The sequence below is a fragment of the Chiroxiphia lanceolata genome, chromosome 2 (assembly GCF_009829145.1).
Source record: "Chiroxiphia lanceolata isolate bChiLan1 chromosome 2, bChiLan1.pri, whole genome shotgun sequence".
Lineage (NCBI taxonomy): Eukaryota > Metazoa > Chordata > Aves > Passeriformes > Pipridae > Chiroxiphia > Chiroxiphia lanceolata.
The window spans coordinates 26584447-26600478 of NC_045638.1; the positions used below are offsets into that span (position 1 = coordinate 26584447).

The following is a 16032-nucleotide window of genomic DNA, read 5'->3' on the forward strand; positions in this document are numbered from 1 at the left end:
ATGTACTGCTTGAGAAAGTCATAATACAATGGAATATTCAGGAACTCTCAAGAAGGATGAGGCAATTCCACTGGAAGAGGGATGGTGTTGTCCCTATAGAAGTAACTCTGGTGAAACAGTCACATGGTTTAAATAGAGGCTGCTTTGTTGCTGGGCTGAGTATGAGGGAAGGTAAAGTAAATAGTTGCCGATATTAGGAAAAATGTTAAGGGCAGCAAAATATAAAATCTATGAACAGGAAACATTTATTATTTGCCAGTAGCAATTGACTACTCTTAAAACTGGTGAAGTGAAGAGGTAGTTCTCATTGGCTCCAAGACAGCTTCACCTGAACTAATATGTTGCCATTCCCAAGTGGAGATGGTCTTCCTGCCCTGCCTCCAGCAAGGAAAGTAACCTGATGGCAGAAACAGAAACAAATAGTTTCGCACTGGGTTAGAGAGTTGAGTCAACTCAGCGAAGGTTCAGCAAAAGGCAATGCAAGGAGAAAAGCAGGACCACATGACCAGGACAGACAACATTTGGAGAACAGGGTTAGTTCAAGGTGGGGTTGAAAGCAGAGCCTCTTTCTTTTTTTTCAGCAAGCCACAGTTAAGTTTAGCCATTACAGTAGGAGTTTTAAGAGTGAATCTCTGTGTCAAGAACTAGAAAGTTAGCACAGTACCTTATTTTTAGCTTGGAAAACAGACTAAGGCCGGTGTTGCCTACAAGATTATGCTGATGCTTTGATGTTGTCTTCCTGGAAAAGGGACTTTGAACCACCATGTTTTCGAAACTGGCCTCTCATGGAGAACTTCTTGTGTCCAAATGTTGTGTGCTTCAAGATCTTCAGGATGACTTGGATTTTTTTTTGCGGCGTTCTTGCAAATTGCCTTAATTTTTAATGGTTTACAGTCTTTCCAGTGAAAAGGCATACTAGTAGACCTGAGCACAAAGCTCTGTATTTTAAAGCATTTTCCCCCCATTTGTGATGCCATGATTATTTTTTTTTCATTGTTTATTTGTTTCTTTCTTTAGAGTGAAATGACTGACCTGCATCAAAGCAGAGGAGGATCTACAATGGATGATGAAGAAAACCTAGCTGTGTTACGACAGTAAGTATATTTTGATAAGCAAAAAAACATGCTTTTTTTCTGATTTGGTTTCAGCAAAGCCTGAGTTTGGCTAAGGATTTGATAAGACATTTCTCTGGAAGTGTCTTTGATAAGATGCTTCTTTGAAATAAGCCTCAGTGCTTTTTGAAATGCATTGGCTCTGCTCTGTACACAAAGGAAGATATTTCAATCTGTCTGCAGCATTATTTATAGTTTGTGTAGTACTAGACTCTACCTTTGCTGCAGAGAGGTGATGCTATGGCAGGATAACGACATATTTTCATTTCAGAGATGACATAGTTTTGAGTAATAAGCCTCCTGTAAATCTATTGGAGGTTTTGGTCTCCATGCTTCAAGACTGTCTTTTTGTTGGACTCTTTTTAGTCCCTGTTTTGATAAATGTTACCAAAAATCATTTATATAAAAACTGAACAGCATCGCTTTTATTAAAGAAATAACTTGGTAGCTGCAATGCATATAGCAGATCTTGCATTTTCACCTCTAAACTGGCTACTTATATGATCTTTTCACTGTTCCAACCTTGTGTTACAACATACAGAATCACAAAGGAAGGGAGCTGGGGGAATGTATGTTGCTTGACTGTTAGGGAAATTAAAGCAGTGTTGAGATATTTGAAGTGTGCCCTAAATGCCTCTAATTTAAAATCACCAGTGTAGTTTTAAGTCCGTATTTGATAATCCTTTGCAGCTCTAACTCCAGCTTCCCGTGATACTTATGAACACAGCGTAACCAGAGTTTGTATGTACAGTGATAAAAGGCTTCACAGCTTCAATTTAGTTACTACAACACTTCAACTATTAGATTTGACTTTTTGTCTGTTTAAACACATTTTCAAAAAATTTAAAATGTTTTAAAAAATACATATCTCTCAATAAAGATATATCAACTGCTGACAGACATATCCATGAAACATCACATTTTCCATTACCTGGAAATTGTTCTTTTATTGTCTAAAGTAAAGTAGAAACACAGACAAAGTTAATGTTGCCTCATTACTTCGCATGAGTGAATAGGCCCACCTTAATTGTCATTCTTTGTCCACAGGCATGTAATTAATGAACTTATTGAGACTGAACGAGCATATGTGGAAGAACTTCTCTGTGTTCTTGAGGTAAAGATTAAATTCACTGTGGCTTCTGGTGAATCTACTTGTCTTTTCCATTTCATGGATGCTCTTATGTTTTCCTCACCACTGTAAAGCCTCTGTTTGTCCTGTCAAGCAGTATGATCATTGTATCTCTCCTTTCTCATCATATTTTCATAGAGGCAGCAATGCGTAATTTTTTTCTAGAAATATTCATACAACTAGATTTTTTTTGAGCAGAAAATAAGATATGACCTAGTATTTAGGTGGGACATAGTGAGATCTGTAATGGTCATTGATTCCTGCAAAAATTCTTTCCAGAATCTTGGGTCAGCTTCAGGAAGGTCATGTGTCACACAAGAATGTGAATCTACATCGAGAGAATCTTGTGTCAGAGGAGAAAATTTGTTTCTTGCATCCCTCTTTGCATGTCTTTGTCGTCTTCCACGTCTTGGGTACAACTGTGGGAACAGAATGCCTTTTCGTAATATCCTCGTTTGAAATCATCAAGGAAGCAAAGGTGCTGCTTTTGCTCCACACTTAAGGAGGCACAATTGCAGTACTGCAGAGTTGCTTGCACAATTGCACTGCGCTATTCTGTTGTTCCTCAAGTTTAAGTCTTCAGATATGGATGTGTTGTATTTTCTTGTAATCCAATTTGACTGTAGGGGATGATGAAGTTGTAGATAACTAGGGTTGAACTATTTTAATCAGGATGAATTGGAATTGAGCCAAGTGAGTACGCTTAGTGTCCATACCAATGTTAAGCTCCTAGATAGGAGCTGTCTTAAGTTATTGGCCAGGATTGATAATTTCTGAGTACATACCTTCAGGTAAGGGTACTGTATGAGAGTTTTGGACTCTTGTCCTGGTTTTGCTAGTTTGTGCCCGGCTTCCTATAGCATTTATGTCCTGTGCCCAGTCCAAATGCTAGAAGTATTGATTACACTAGGACGGTTTGACACATGGTAATAAGGCAAGATGGGTCTGGAGTGGACCTGAATAATAGTTTTATTCTCTGCTTTTGTATGCAATGCCATCTGTACAGTTCTAGTCCATAAAATCAAGAACTTGAATAATTGGAGGATTTTTGGTCCTTATTGCTGCTGCTGGAGGGTTTTTGCAGAATCTTTCTATTCCCATAGTATTACTCTTGTTTTCCATAGAGTATAGTGCAACCCTTGTCTTGCTGTCTTGATTTTCTGCCAGAGTGATAGACTCTTCAGTTCTCTGACCATGCCAGGCACACTTCTCTGTGACTCCTTGCTGTTTGGGATTCCTCTCTCTTGAAATTGGGTTATTGGGGCTGCCAGCAGTAATTCTGGATCAATATGTGCTGAGGTATGGTTCAATGGCAGTCTTCCAGCTTTCAAGTAATTCTTGTTATTAATCCATAGTTCTGGCTGTTCACCCAGTTTCTTTGTTTCTCCTATTCTAATAGTCTTTCCATTTTTCATGTAAAATAACCTGATACTCCTTTGTAGGGGCAGTGTCTCTTCTTATTGTCATGTTTATTTGCCATGCATCTTCTGTCTGCCTAGGATTCTAATAGAAAAAAAAGCAAGGTAGTTCCCAAGATTGATTATTGGGAAACTGCTATCACTACTTTTATGCAAGTTTGGTCGTTTTTCTTTTATTAATAACCACAATCATCCCACTTTAGTCTGTGAAATTCAGTAATTTTTACTGGGAAAAAATACCGGACTAGTCTGATTTTAGATATTGAATTCTGCACTTTTTTTTGTTTACTTTGATGCTTTTAGAACAGCTTTCAAATACATTTCCTTACCTGTGTCTTGTCATATCTTTGAATGAGCATTAAGGATTTTAGAGTCTTTTAATAAGAAAGACTAAGCAAAACCTTTTATATTCTTTAAGTAAGATTAAATAATCTCTGTGGCTGCATAAAGTAGCTTGCTCTCTCCTTAAAACACAACTACTGTATAAGTAGTAAAACATGAAGGTTTTGTATTAAATTTTAAAAATGAGTACTACATCAACCTAAGGTGGAAAAAAATTGACAAAAGTTTTTTGTCCACACTTTGAAATTGAACCACACTTTGAATTGGACCACACTTTGAAATTGAAATTCCTAATTGTAGGTGCACTTTTGCTTATCCTTTCTTTTAATTTGTCAGTTTGTTATAATTTGGTGTAGTTTATTATAATCAATGTGACTAATGTAATGATCACCATGTGTTTAAAAAAATTAAAAAAACAAACGAAAACCAAACCACAAGAGTACATTTCTAAATGTACTTACATTAAGAAATCTGCTTTTAATGGAAGTACTGGAGCATTCTTGCACTTTTCTGGTTGATTGGGTGGGGATGTTTTGGTGGGGGTTGGGGGTGGGTGGGAGTGTTTTGGGTTTTTTTGGTGTTTTGAGAGAACGCTGATTAGTGACCTCGAGACCAGAGGAGAACACAGTCTTGGGCTAAAGCCACCTTTGTACTCTTGTCCTTATCTGTGCCAGATAAACAGATGTGTGCTTATATGACAAATGGAAGATGTTAGAATCTAAAGTTATGACTTTTGGTACCAAAGCTAATGGAAGTGCTTTGAAGGTAGAATTTGTAGCTCAATGATTTCTGTTACCTGCAGAGATAACCACAGTCAGCTTATTCCTTCATACAAACGGCTGAGACAGGCATGAAGGTTTGTGTGTGGACTGGAATTGTGGCTTTAAACTCAGATGTGTAAAGCCTTAACAGGAAGAGTATGAACTATAGTTTGTAAGCAGTATGGGAATACAGAGCCTTTCCTTGGTGAAAATGATTGCGAAATTTTTCATCCTTGCTTAACTAGAATCGCAGGAATTATTAAAGTGTCTTTCTAAAAACTGTGTGTGTATCTGACTGGGCTGATGGAAAAACAGATTTTGTATGTTTCTTTTGTGATTAATACTGAGCTCTTTCTTCGCTATCAGGCTGAAGGCAGACTGCCATGTCAGAGAGGGGAGTACTGCAAGTAAAGGGAGAAAATCATTGTACCTCTCTCCTGTGTTGCAGGGTTATGCTGCAGAGATGGACAACCCCTTAATGGCTCATCTCATTTCACCAGAACTCCAAAATAAGAAGGATATCTTGTTTGGGAATATGGAAGAAATTTATCACTTTCACAACAGGTGGGGATTTGCATTCAGATCTAAAAATAGCTTTTCCATAAGATTCTTTACTTTTTAAACTTTTTACATTGCTAAAAGAGCCCTACTGAGTTCTACTTGTCTGTCTGCTCATCAACATTTGTATTACATAGAAGAGGTAAAGCAAAATATCTATAAAAGATGAGTGAAGCTGTGTGAAACTGCATATTTGCAGTACAGAGGTAAAATTTTGCATTGCTTCCTGAAGCAAGTTATTTGGATCTGCAAGCTAATTAAAGTAAGGTTTCTTTAGGTTTCTTTTAGTTGTTTGTGATTTTTGCTGTGAAAAGTAAATTACTATCCTAAACCACAGATTCTCAACTCTTAAGGGGTTGTCCCAACTCTTACATCTGGTTGAGGCTGATTAATTTTATATATCTATAGATGTATAAAATTAATATATATTTTTATACATTAAAAATATGTATGGAGTGACCTCTGAAGTTTGAGTCCTTGCTGCTAGAGAGGTATTTCTTCACAGGCTAATATTTAAATTGATAGTAAAGATAAATTGATTTTCAAGAGAAGTTAAGCATATTAAATAGTTGTTTCTTTTTCAGGCAAAACTAGAATGGAAGGTTTAACCACTGATTTTTTTTTGGGGGGGGTGGGGGTTTTTTCTAGATTTGGGAACATGGGATTTGGTTGGTTTGTGGTATTTGGAAGGAAAGCCCAAACACCTTGAACTGTATAAATCCTACTGCTGAATACATAAGGCAGGGAAACAAAATCCTCCTTCCCTCTCCAGTCTGATATTTTATTTCAGTTGTAGCAATAGTAAACTAAAAGAAATTGGTCAGAATGTTTGGTTTAATTTGCTATGCCTTTTAAAGTACATAATCTAGGAGAATTTTGTTTAGTTTCGTAGTACAGAATTACAGCTGTTTCCAAAAGTTTAGAAAACAGATTGCAAGAGTGTGAACATTTATGATAACTTTTTTCAACGTGTGCTCTAAGAAAATCTTCTTCCTCATAGAATATTCTTGAGAGAATTAGAAAACTATGTAGAATACCCAGAACTAGTAGGACGGTGCTTTCTGGATCAGGTACGTGTGTCATCTTTCACTGGCACTTTGTTCATAAGCCTCTCTAGGACTGTAATGTATGAGTGTGATTTTCATGTAGTAATTACCACCACATCCCTTTTATTTGTCCTGAGCATGTAATAGGTTGAGAATGTAGATGTTAACTGAGAGGTGGGGATACTTTCCCCTGTGCAGGGTAATTAATTTTGTTAGAAAAAGCTACCATCTCGTTAAAAGAAAACTGCTTTTTTAAGGTGGCAGTTAGGAAAGCATGAAGAGGAGTCATGCACTGCATTGTTTCACAATAAATGGTTTGTTTACTTGGTTAGATTTCTTTATTGGATTGTTGTTATTGTTCTTTCCTGTTTTCTTTAAAGAGTACACCTCAACAGAGTAAGTCCAAAATACAGAAAAATATAAAAATATAGAAATTTATGACAAAATTAAACTTTTTTAATCTGGGATTTATTAAAACATGAGTCTCACCTAAAGTATACTACAGGCTAAATATAAATGTGTTTATGGAAATCAATCTCCTGGTTTTGTTATCTATTGATGCTCTAAAGCCCCTGAGTGGAGCCATCCCTCCTCCTTCTATTTACTGGCATCCATGGAGATGCAGTTTCCTAAAACAGAGGGACAGAGGTACTTACTTCTGTATCTGCTGATTTCCTACCTGGTCTTTCATTTACAGCTAAAGTTACTATGGCATTTTCAACAGTATTTATTTCCTTTTCCATTCAACAAGTGCTGAAGTCATGCTATTTAGGTGCCAAAATGATAAGGGGAAACAAATTGCTTGATCTACCTTAGCGTGACTCCCAGTGAAAAACACATTCCTGAAATGAAAATGAAGAAAAAGGACAAAGTCTTTTTAAAAAGTTGCACAGAGGGACTCATGGTTGGGCATTTATAAAAATATTTTTCATATTGTAATAGAAATATATTTGTAAAAACAATATTTACTTCTTTGTAAGATGTTTAACATTCAACTGAAGCAAAAAAAATAATGGGAACATTTTATTCTGTTGTTCCAAGTACCAAAATAGGAACCATTACAAAATTGGTGATTTTGCAATTCCTTGAGGCAACTCAAGCAAAAAACAATGAGTCAATTTTTGTTGGTGGTGGTTTTTTCATAACATTAGTGATTATGAAAAAAAAACTTATGAACTTTGTCTGTTAAAGTCACAAGAATTTATTAACTTTTTTCTTGTCTCCCCAATTCCAGATGGAAGACTTCCAGATTTATGAAAAATACTGTCAAAATAAACCTCGATCTGAAAGTTTGTGGAGGCAGTTTTCAGATTCCGTATTCTTTCAGGTATGCTTGCTTGAATCCCTAAAATAACAGTGGTTTTGGTTTTGTTGGGGTCTGGGTTTTTTGTTTGGTTTATTTTTACTTAATCATCTCAAGAACAAATAACACAAATATTGATTAGTGTCCTGATGAAATTCAACACTGATTACAGGAATGTCAAAGGAAACTTGATCACAAACTCAGTTTGGACTCATACTTACTGAAACCCGTTCAAAGAATAACCAAATATCAACTCTTGCTAAAGGTATGTGTTACTGAACTATAATGCTAAGTGTGTTTTGTGCGTTTGTATTTTTAAATGCTGCTTCTCTCAGCCTGCTGGAGAGAAACCTAAAAGTTAGTGAGTGGATATATAAATGGAAACAGATAAATCCCAGTCCATCAGCTTTCAACACGGTTATTTTTTCTTTTAGTCAAAAAGCTGCTAGTAAGCAGATGTTACACAGAGACACCTTGTGTAACTACTTTTGCTCATAGATTTCTGCTGAAGAGAAGAATGAAAAGTTGATGAGGGGAATCAGAAGGACCAAGAAACCTTTGCAACAAAGAAAAGAATATCTGAAGTACTTATTACTATTTAGTCATAATCACCCCAGTATTTGGGAGGGGCTTGCTTTACTGGGTTCTAGGAAATGCACTTGACAGACAGCACTTATGAAGGATTCTGTTGTCATTCACATTAACATGCTATACTGAGCAAAATGAGAGCAATATAATATCATACATTTATTCAAATTAGTGTATAATGTTTTGCCATGTTTGAAGTAAGAACTATTTCTCACACAGACACATATTTCAATGGTTGTATTTAACAGTAGCTTAAAAAATTTACCTCAGGCCACATTTACTCTTGAGTTAAAACTGAGCTGTTAGCAGCTTTTAAAGAATTAATTACATTTAAGCTTGTGTAAAGAGAGGAGTTCCCAAATTGAGTTAAAATTTGAACATTCCTAGTTGTTGCTGTTTCCAAAGCTAAGTGTGTTGGCATTCCCTTCTGCTCAGGAAATGCTGAAGTATAGTAAGAACTGTGAAGGTGCTGAAGATCTTCAGGAAGCACTAACTTCTATACTGGGCATTCTTAAAGCAGTTAATGATTCTATGCACCAGATAGCCATTACAGGTTACGATGTGAGTAGCAGTATTTTTACTTACTTTTTAATTTCTTTTCATTTCTTTCTTAGATGTATGTAAAGCATACCCTATACTGTGTACTAATAAATAATGAGAATAATATTTTACAAAAGGTGCCTGTAAACTGAATAGTGTAATGAAAATAATGGAAAATGGATCTCTCTATACTCTTCTGAAGTTTTCTTGCTATGAATAATATTTTGCTGTATCTACCCAAGTTTTTTTCTTTGATTTGCTTGACACTGAGTTAGAAACTGAAAACTGTCTTGAAGAGTCTGGTTTAGGCTACTGCCAAATGGAAGTCACTAATAAGTTTTTATATCTATGTGTAAAAATACACCCAAAACTTCCAATTACAAAAGATAACAAAAGCCAAAAGACTATATAAGCATCTTTGGAGCAGAGTTTGGGCAAAAAAACCAAACAAGCAAATATGTGTGTTGTGCTTTCCCCCTCTCTATGTGTAGTTCTCTGTATCTCTGCTACTGGTACTCTTGACTGTAAAATTCTACCTGAACAGCATTGACCAGTGCAAATTACTTGTAAAAATCCAACTCTAACTTTATTACATTTCCAAATCCAACATAAACACTGATGTGAGAGATTACTTGGAATGACAGACTTGTAAAGACCTGTTCAGAATATGTGTTTTGGTTCAATGTTCTCTCTTTGTAGTTATACATATCACTTCTTTTGTTCCAGGGAAACTTGAATGAGCTGGGCAAGCTTTTAATGCAGGGATCCTTCAATGTCTGGACTGATCATAAAAAGGGTCATGCGAAGGTGAAAGATTTGGCACGTTTCAAGCCAATGCAGCGTCACCTCTTCCTCCACGAGAAAGCAGTGCTGTTCTGTAAAAAGCGAGAAGAAAATGGAGAGGGATATGAGAAAGCACCTTCTTACAGCTACAAACACTCCTTAAATGTAAGATGCCAAACAGTCCAGCAAGGTCAAGGTACTGGGGGCTTAGCCTGCAGTAGTACAACATTCTAGCTTTTTCTCTGCAAAGCTGTGTTGCAGCATTGCACTGAGAACTTCACTCTTTCAGGTCTGTGTTGTTTTGTGTTGCTGTTTCTTAAATGGCATTTTTTGAGAAAATCCAAATGGTAATAGGTCAGCTGAATGGCAGTTGCATTAATCACACAGAAAATGTAGAGCAGCGTAGTATAAAATAGATGTATGAGTCCATGGCCTGGGTTTTAAGAGATATCTTACGAGTCAGTCTCAAAGTAATGTACCTAAACCTTTCTTTCCTCCAAGATAGCCAGCACTAAAGTACTAAATCTCTTGTGTACAACATGCAGATGATATATTATTCATTTCTTTGAGCAAGAAGCCAAATGTGGTTTTCCTTTTCAGAAATAGGGTACCATAGAATGCTAGTATCCACCTGCTTCTGTTCTTACTGTAATTACAATGTGGTAAGTGAGCTTCTGTACTCTTTGCTTCCAGATGGCTGCAGTTGGAATAACAGAAAATGTCAAAGGTGATGCAAAAAAATTTGAAATCTGGTATAATGCAAGGGAAGAAGTTTACATTATACAGGTAAATAATATGTCTCTCTTTGGCAGGGGGGAAAGGAGAGAGAGAGAAAAAAGGGAAGCAGAAGTCTAACCCTAATCCTCTGTTATATCACTAATAGAGTGTGATGAGGAAATGTAGGACAAAAAAAACCCAAACCACCACCAGATTAATTCATAAGGAAGTTTCTTAATATATTTTAATTGAAGAGTCTCTTGGGGGAAAAACGAATCACATTCTCCAATATCCACAGAGGATATTGTGTACACCATTACTGTAGCTGCCACTGACTCGGGCCGATTGTTGCCCAACTCTGCCAACTGCCAAGCCAAGTGGATGGCTTGGGGGAGATGGGGTTTGACTGTCACACATGTATAGCCTCTGCCTCAGCATGTTCCAGTTGCTACAACTAGTTTCTATTCACAGAAGGACTGGAGATGGAGTTTTGTCTGCCCCTCTGGAAAAATTCCTCTGAGGCTGTGCTTTGGCATCCAGCTATTTGTGTAATAAATATTCTGTGCTTGATGGCTGATTGTATTTATTTTTGGGTAGGCACCAACCCCTGAAGTTAAAACTACTTGGGTAAATGAAATAAGAAAAGTGCTGACGAGTCAACTGCAGGCATGCAGAGGTAAAATATTTTGGAGATACATATATATTTAATCTATTTTCTCTTTGAACTTCAAATCCTGCCCAGTATATCTTCTCTGTGTAGGACACAAATCTATTTTAATAGTTCTTTTTCTTTCCTCCATTACAGAAGCTAGTCAGCACAGGACACTAGAGCAAACACAGAGCTTACCTCTACCTCTACCAGCATCATCATGTGCAAGGTAAGTATATATGTTGTCAAATCAGCCTGGCTGTCTTGTAAATATACTAATACATCTGGTTTGCATTACTTCATTAATCCTGTCCCTTAATACTGGTCCTTGTGTTTTAAGGCTTTTTAGTTCTCTTCCTACTATAAAGCTATAGAGCTTTGATTTTATACATATCCAGAACTGCTAAACTGAGCAGCAATGGCTTGGACTTTGCCAGTTGATAGAAAATAACACAGAAAAGTCATTTTCTGTGCCAGCCAAAATCCTGGTGATATTATGGGTCTGCTTGTTGAACAGCTAATTATATATGTTACAGTCCAGATGAGAGTTTTATGGAGCAGCCTTTTTCCTCCTTCATTGTTCTTTTCTTTCATGTGGATTAAACTTTTCTTTCTTTTCCAATGTCCAATGTAACCTTCCTTTTTGTCTTTTTCAGGGCATTATCTTTTCTCTGTCTCTTGTTCTTTTTTTCCAATTTTCCTTTTTTTTTTTTACGCAAGTGATACGTAAATTCTTCCAGTGTCCCAACTCCTGAGTCAAGTTTTTCTTGTTTTGCATCTTTCACCATATCAACCTGTATATTCTTCTGTTCCTTACCTGCTGCTCTGTCCTTGTCTGACACCTCTTCACTGCTACTCTGTTTTTTCATATGTGTATATCTATGTACCCATAAGCCCATGTGCTCCTATCTTCAGTTTCCACATGGTGCATGCTCAAATATGTATTGGTAGCTCTCTACACTGCATCTTTTATGCATCTACTTATTGCTTAGGAAGAATTTCCCAGATATATAGTATTTGTGGAGTGTCTTTCTCTATTTCATTCCCAAATGGAGGTGTGATGGGAATCCAGCTGCAAGATCCACCCCCAAGGACTTTGTTCATCCCTCATCTGTTCCTGTGTTAAGAGCTTCCAAGAGGCAGCTCCTTCATCTTTCTTCTTTTTTTCCTAATGTGTTCGGGAGGAACCTGTAGGCTGCAAATGAGAGGAAGCTGTCCTGAGCCATCTTTTCAGTAGCTCCCACTGCCATAGTTCATGCAATTGCAGCCAGTTAGGAGAGGTGTTTCTCATTTGTACGTGCTCATGGTCTTTAAATGCACAATGAGCAATTACTTTCTCAGTCCTGGAAGCTATGATTTGGGAAGTAGCAAATAAATGTTTTTCAGCCTATATATCTATATGTAAAAGACAAACTGTGACTGAAGGTCCTCACCCCTGTTCAGACCCAAATTTGCTAGAAATGGATTGATTGTCTTAATTTTCTTCCAATAAACAGTCCTTCACGAAACCACATCAGAAATACCAAAAAAATGGAGGAGAAAAAAGCTGATCTCACAAGTCTAGAAGGTTATGTCACTACAGTAGCACCAAAGTACCCTGAGAAAGGCAAAGGTGAGTTTACACGTGCATGTAGTTGTCTTTAATTGTGAAAAGCATGCCTTGCACTGCAGTTGCACAGGCAGATCCACCAGCAGAGTAGCCACGGTAGTGCAAAGAAGGCAGCATGACTCCTGAATAAGCAGGGCTTTGCTGCTTTCAACCCTAAGGCAGCCCACCAACAAAGTGCTGCCCACACTGCACCAACATGTTGGTCCCATCTGTCCATAGCTTGGACTTGATTTCTGCACTCCAGTGCGTGGTTTGGGCAGGCCCAAAGCCATTTTGAATGAATGGTCGCCAAAAAGCAGATGGGAACTACTTGAGAGGCTGAAATCTGCAGTAGATCTTCCCTTAGACCTGCCCATCTTCTCAGGGTTCTCTTCCTCTTTATAAGTTTATTGGCATTACCTGTTCTAAAGAGGTTTGTTTTGTTTTGTTTTTTCTCTTTAATTTTGTTCCAATCATGGAAATTATTTACTGAACCAGTGGCAGTACAAGGTCCTGCACAGCAAGAACAACTGACCGCACATGTTGTACCTGGACTTTCACTCGTCCTTTCTCATCCTAACATGCAAGTTCCCTGGCAGGGCTGCAAAAGACTTTTTGCCTTGATCTTTTCATGGCCTTCTATCTTTTCTTTCTGTGTCTCTTTCTTCCTTTGTAGACAACAGTAGCTCTACCTCAGAATGCTCTGTACTGTCAAAAAAGCGCTTTACACTGCAGGGCTTTACTAACCTGAAAAGTCAGAAAGGTAATTTTAAAAAAAGCTAGACTGTCTTCTGTGTAAGGCTGTAATTGAAGTATCACCTTGTATGTGTGTGTAGTGTGATAGGTTTTCAGTGTACACACTAGCTTGTTCTTCTAAGGTCAAGCTAGGTTCCTAAGTCAGTGCCGCTGACAGGGAGATTTCAAGAGAAAGCAGCTGCAGAGGGGGAGGGGGAGATGCAGTTGGGAAAAGTGGGGCTGTTGGAGATGCAAGGGAAGGAGTTCAGTTTCCAGTGTCTCCAATGTCACTGTTAAGGCCAAAGAAGGAGTGCCTCATTCCTGTAGAAAAACTAGAGGAAGGAAGTTGTCATCTGATCAGACACCTGGCCTGCTTCTGGCTTCAGTGGATCTGCCCCAAATGCACTTGTACTTGGCAAAAAGGAATCAAGGTTTTATAGAGTATTTCTGTATTGGCATTCATTCTAACAAAACTCCCAAAGCATAACTACAGCAGAATGTGGCTGACAATGTTGTTTTCCTGGATAGAAAAATAAATACAGATTTCTCTATTCTTCTAGAAATGGTCTTTACTTCTTTTTTTCTAAAACAGGCAATAGGAGTCTGAGACCTTTCTTGCTTCCTCCTGCCAAGTAATCACACTGGTACAGTCACTTCTTGCTTTGAGCAGCTGTCTTTGAACACTATCAATTGCATTAAGATGATGGCACTTGTTCAAGAGCATGATATTTTTTCCCCAAAAATATCTTTCCAGAATGCCTTTTGAAACCTGATTACCTTTGAGTTCTTTCTGGAGAGACACTAGGGCTGTATATCTAATGCTAATGAGGTGAGCTCTAATATCCCATGCTTGCCTTGACAGAAACTCCATCTCCTTCTGCTAAAAGCCAGACATTGCCAATGATCCTTCTTACAGGACCAGGTATTGCTGTAGCACTAGATTTCTATAAAAATGATTGCTTAATTTGGTAATGTTTGTCTAAAATTGAAGTTAATTGTATTCAGTTGATGTCTCGTTCATTTAGAAAAGTTTACTTCTATTACTGTAGAATAAATTTGTCAATTTATTTCCAAATAACTACTTGTAAATAATTAATTGTTCTTCTACAATGGAACAATGACAGCTAAAATTAGATTACAGAAATCCACTTGTTTTCCAGTGTAAACTCAAAGGTATTTAGCATGCAATCCACCTATTCTCTTTTTTCCAGTTCTTCAATATCTCTCTTCTGTTTTTTTTGCCTATTCATCCTCCTGCAGCTTCTCCTACCAGTCCTGACAAAAAAGCTAAACGACATGAAGTAGTGAGTGACCCAACTCCTTTTGGTTTAAGAGGTACAGTGATACCACATCTTGTACTCCACAAATATCCACACATCCCTCATGTAATATGTTACATCAGAGTGCTGGGGATGCCTGTAGGGTGCTGTTGTGTGCAGTAGTATTGATATCAGTTGTTCTTCCAAGTGGATCTTTCAGGTTCTGTATACATTGTTTTTGATAGCAAAACCAGTTGAAGTTTTAACTTGGTATCAAATAAAGTAGCATATGGCTAACTAGTTTTTAGGGGAAGACAGTGGAAAAGAGGTCTGCTGCTGAAGAAATAACCAGAAGCTGGGTGTTTAATGACTTACAAGGATGTCCAGTTGCTATGAGACACATGGTTTTCCATGTGGTAGCATCCCTCTGTCACTGTGCCCCTTGTGGAAAGGATTTAACTTTTAAAAAAAGAAAAAAAAAATCTGAAACTCATGTATCTAGATCACTGTCATGTGGAATTTCCATTTTAGATCTGCATTTCTTACAGTAGTCACTGCCCTGTTGCATCTTTCTTTGGGTGATAGTGGGCAGTTCTCACCACCCTGTGAACCCCAAATGACTTAACTTGAACCCCTTGCAGCAGTTTGCCTCCTGTTCTCTTAGCTCACAGCTAAGCAGAGAATAGAAACGCATTTCAATTAAACAACCCATTTCTAACCAGTAAGGCTGTTGGTGAAGGTTTCAGTACAAATCCCTAGGGTTAATTCACTAGACAGGATAAGAAGAGCAGTCCTCCTCTTCCTCTTTCCACCACCAGCTCCTTTAGAAAATATTCATCTAAAGGTGAAGTTGTTTCAACCTCTACCATCAACCTCCTCTCCAGATTTCCAAAGTCTTTGTCTTACCTGTGGAATTGCAGGTTCAGCTGCTGTGCTACAGAAACTATGCAACACCAGTCACCTTGTCTGAGCAGCAAGCAAAGTAATCCTAGGCTGGACACATGCAGAAACACCGCAGGGGTGGATATGAAAGTTGCAACATTGATTTTCTGCAGGTAGCAGTCAAAACTCTGAGATCTCCAGGTACCATGGAAATCCCGAGGGCCCAGAAATGCTCTCTGCAGGAAAAGGGTGTTTTATGGCCCTTTCCATAGATGCTGGAATTTTCCAAGGAAGAGTCCTTGATCATTGCTAACTTACAGTAAAATTATTGAGTCCTTGGAACAGGGTTGTCTGATTTGCTGTTCTGTCCCAGCGCCTCGCACTTTATGAAACTGCTAAACCAACTAAATTAGTTGGTTTACTCCCCTTTGTCTTGCACCTTCCGATCTTTTTTCTGACACTTCATCTCTTCTCCTTCCCCAGTTCAAAGAGGGATAAGCAGGCAGCTGACCCAGGCATTTTGGGGTGAAACTGCACCACATGATGATCACACCTTCGCAGTGCACAGTGCGTTGCCCCCACTCATTTCCTTTCACAGCTGTATTGCTCTGATTTGCATGCA

The 16032-nt window shown here is 37.9% G+C and overlaps 1 protein-coding gene across 11 annotated transcripts in view; it reads left to right on the plus strand.

Annotated features, from left to right (window-relative positions):
* Window positions 1-16032, plus strand: part of MCF2L (MCF.2 cell line derived transforming sequence like) — a 160714-nt gene that overhangs the window by 139290 nt on the left and 5392 nt on the right. For 6 of the 11 annotated variants that reach the window (XM_032678897.1, XM_032678898.1, XM_032678903.1 and 3 more), the window contains 15 exons: window positions 1018-1094; window positions 2160-2226; window positions 5211-5326; window positions 6321-6390; window positions 7601-7693; window positions 7842-7934; window positions 8693-8818; window positions 9524-9745; window positions 10274-10366; window positions 10895-10973; window positions 11103-11175; window positions 12443-12558; window positions 13211-13297; window positions 14132-14191; window positions 14530-14604. In XM_032678897.1, the coding sequence (XP_032534788.1) occupies window positions 1018-1094; window positions 2160-2226; window positions 5211-5326; window positions 6321-6390; window positions 7601-7693; window positions 7842-7934; window positions 8693-8818; window positions 9524-9745; window positions 10274-10366; window positions 10895-10973; window positions 11103-11175; window positions 12443-12558; window positions 13211-13297; window positions 14132-14191; window positions 14530-14604 (1447 nt within the window). The remainder of the gene's footprint in view (window positions 1-1017; window positions 1095-2159; window positions 2227-5210; window positions 5327-6320; window positions 6391-7600; window positions 7694-7841; window positions 7935-8692; window positions 8819-9523; window positions 9746-10273; window positions 10367-10894; window positions 10974-11102; window positions 11176-12442; window positions 12559-13210; window positions 13298-14131; window positions 14192-14529; window positions 14605-16032) is intronic. The other 5 variants (XM_032678907.1, XM_032678908.1, XM_032678901.1 and 2 more) reach the window with 4 other exon arrangements.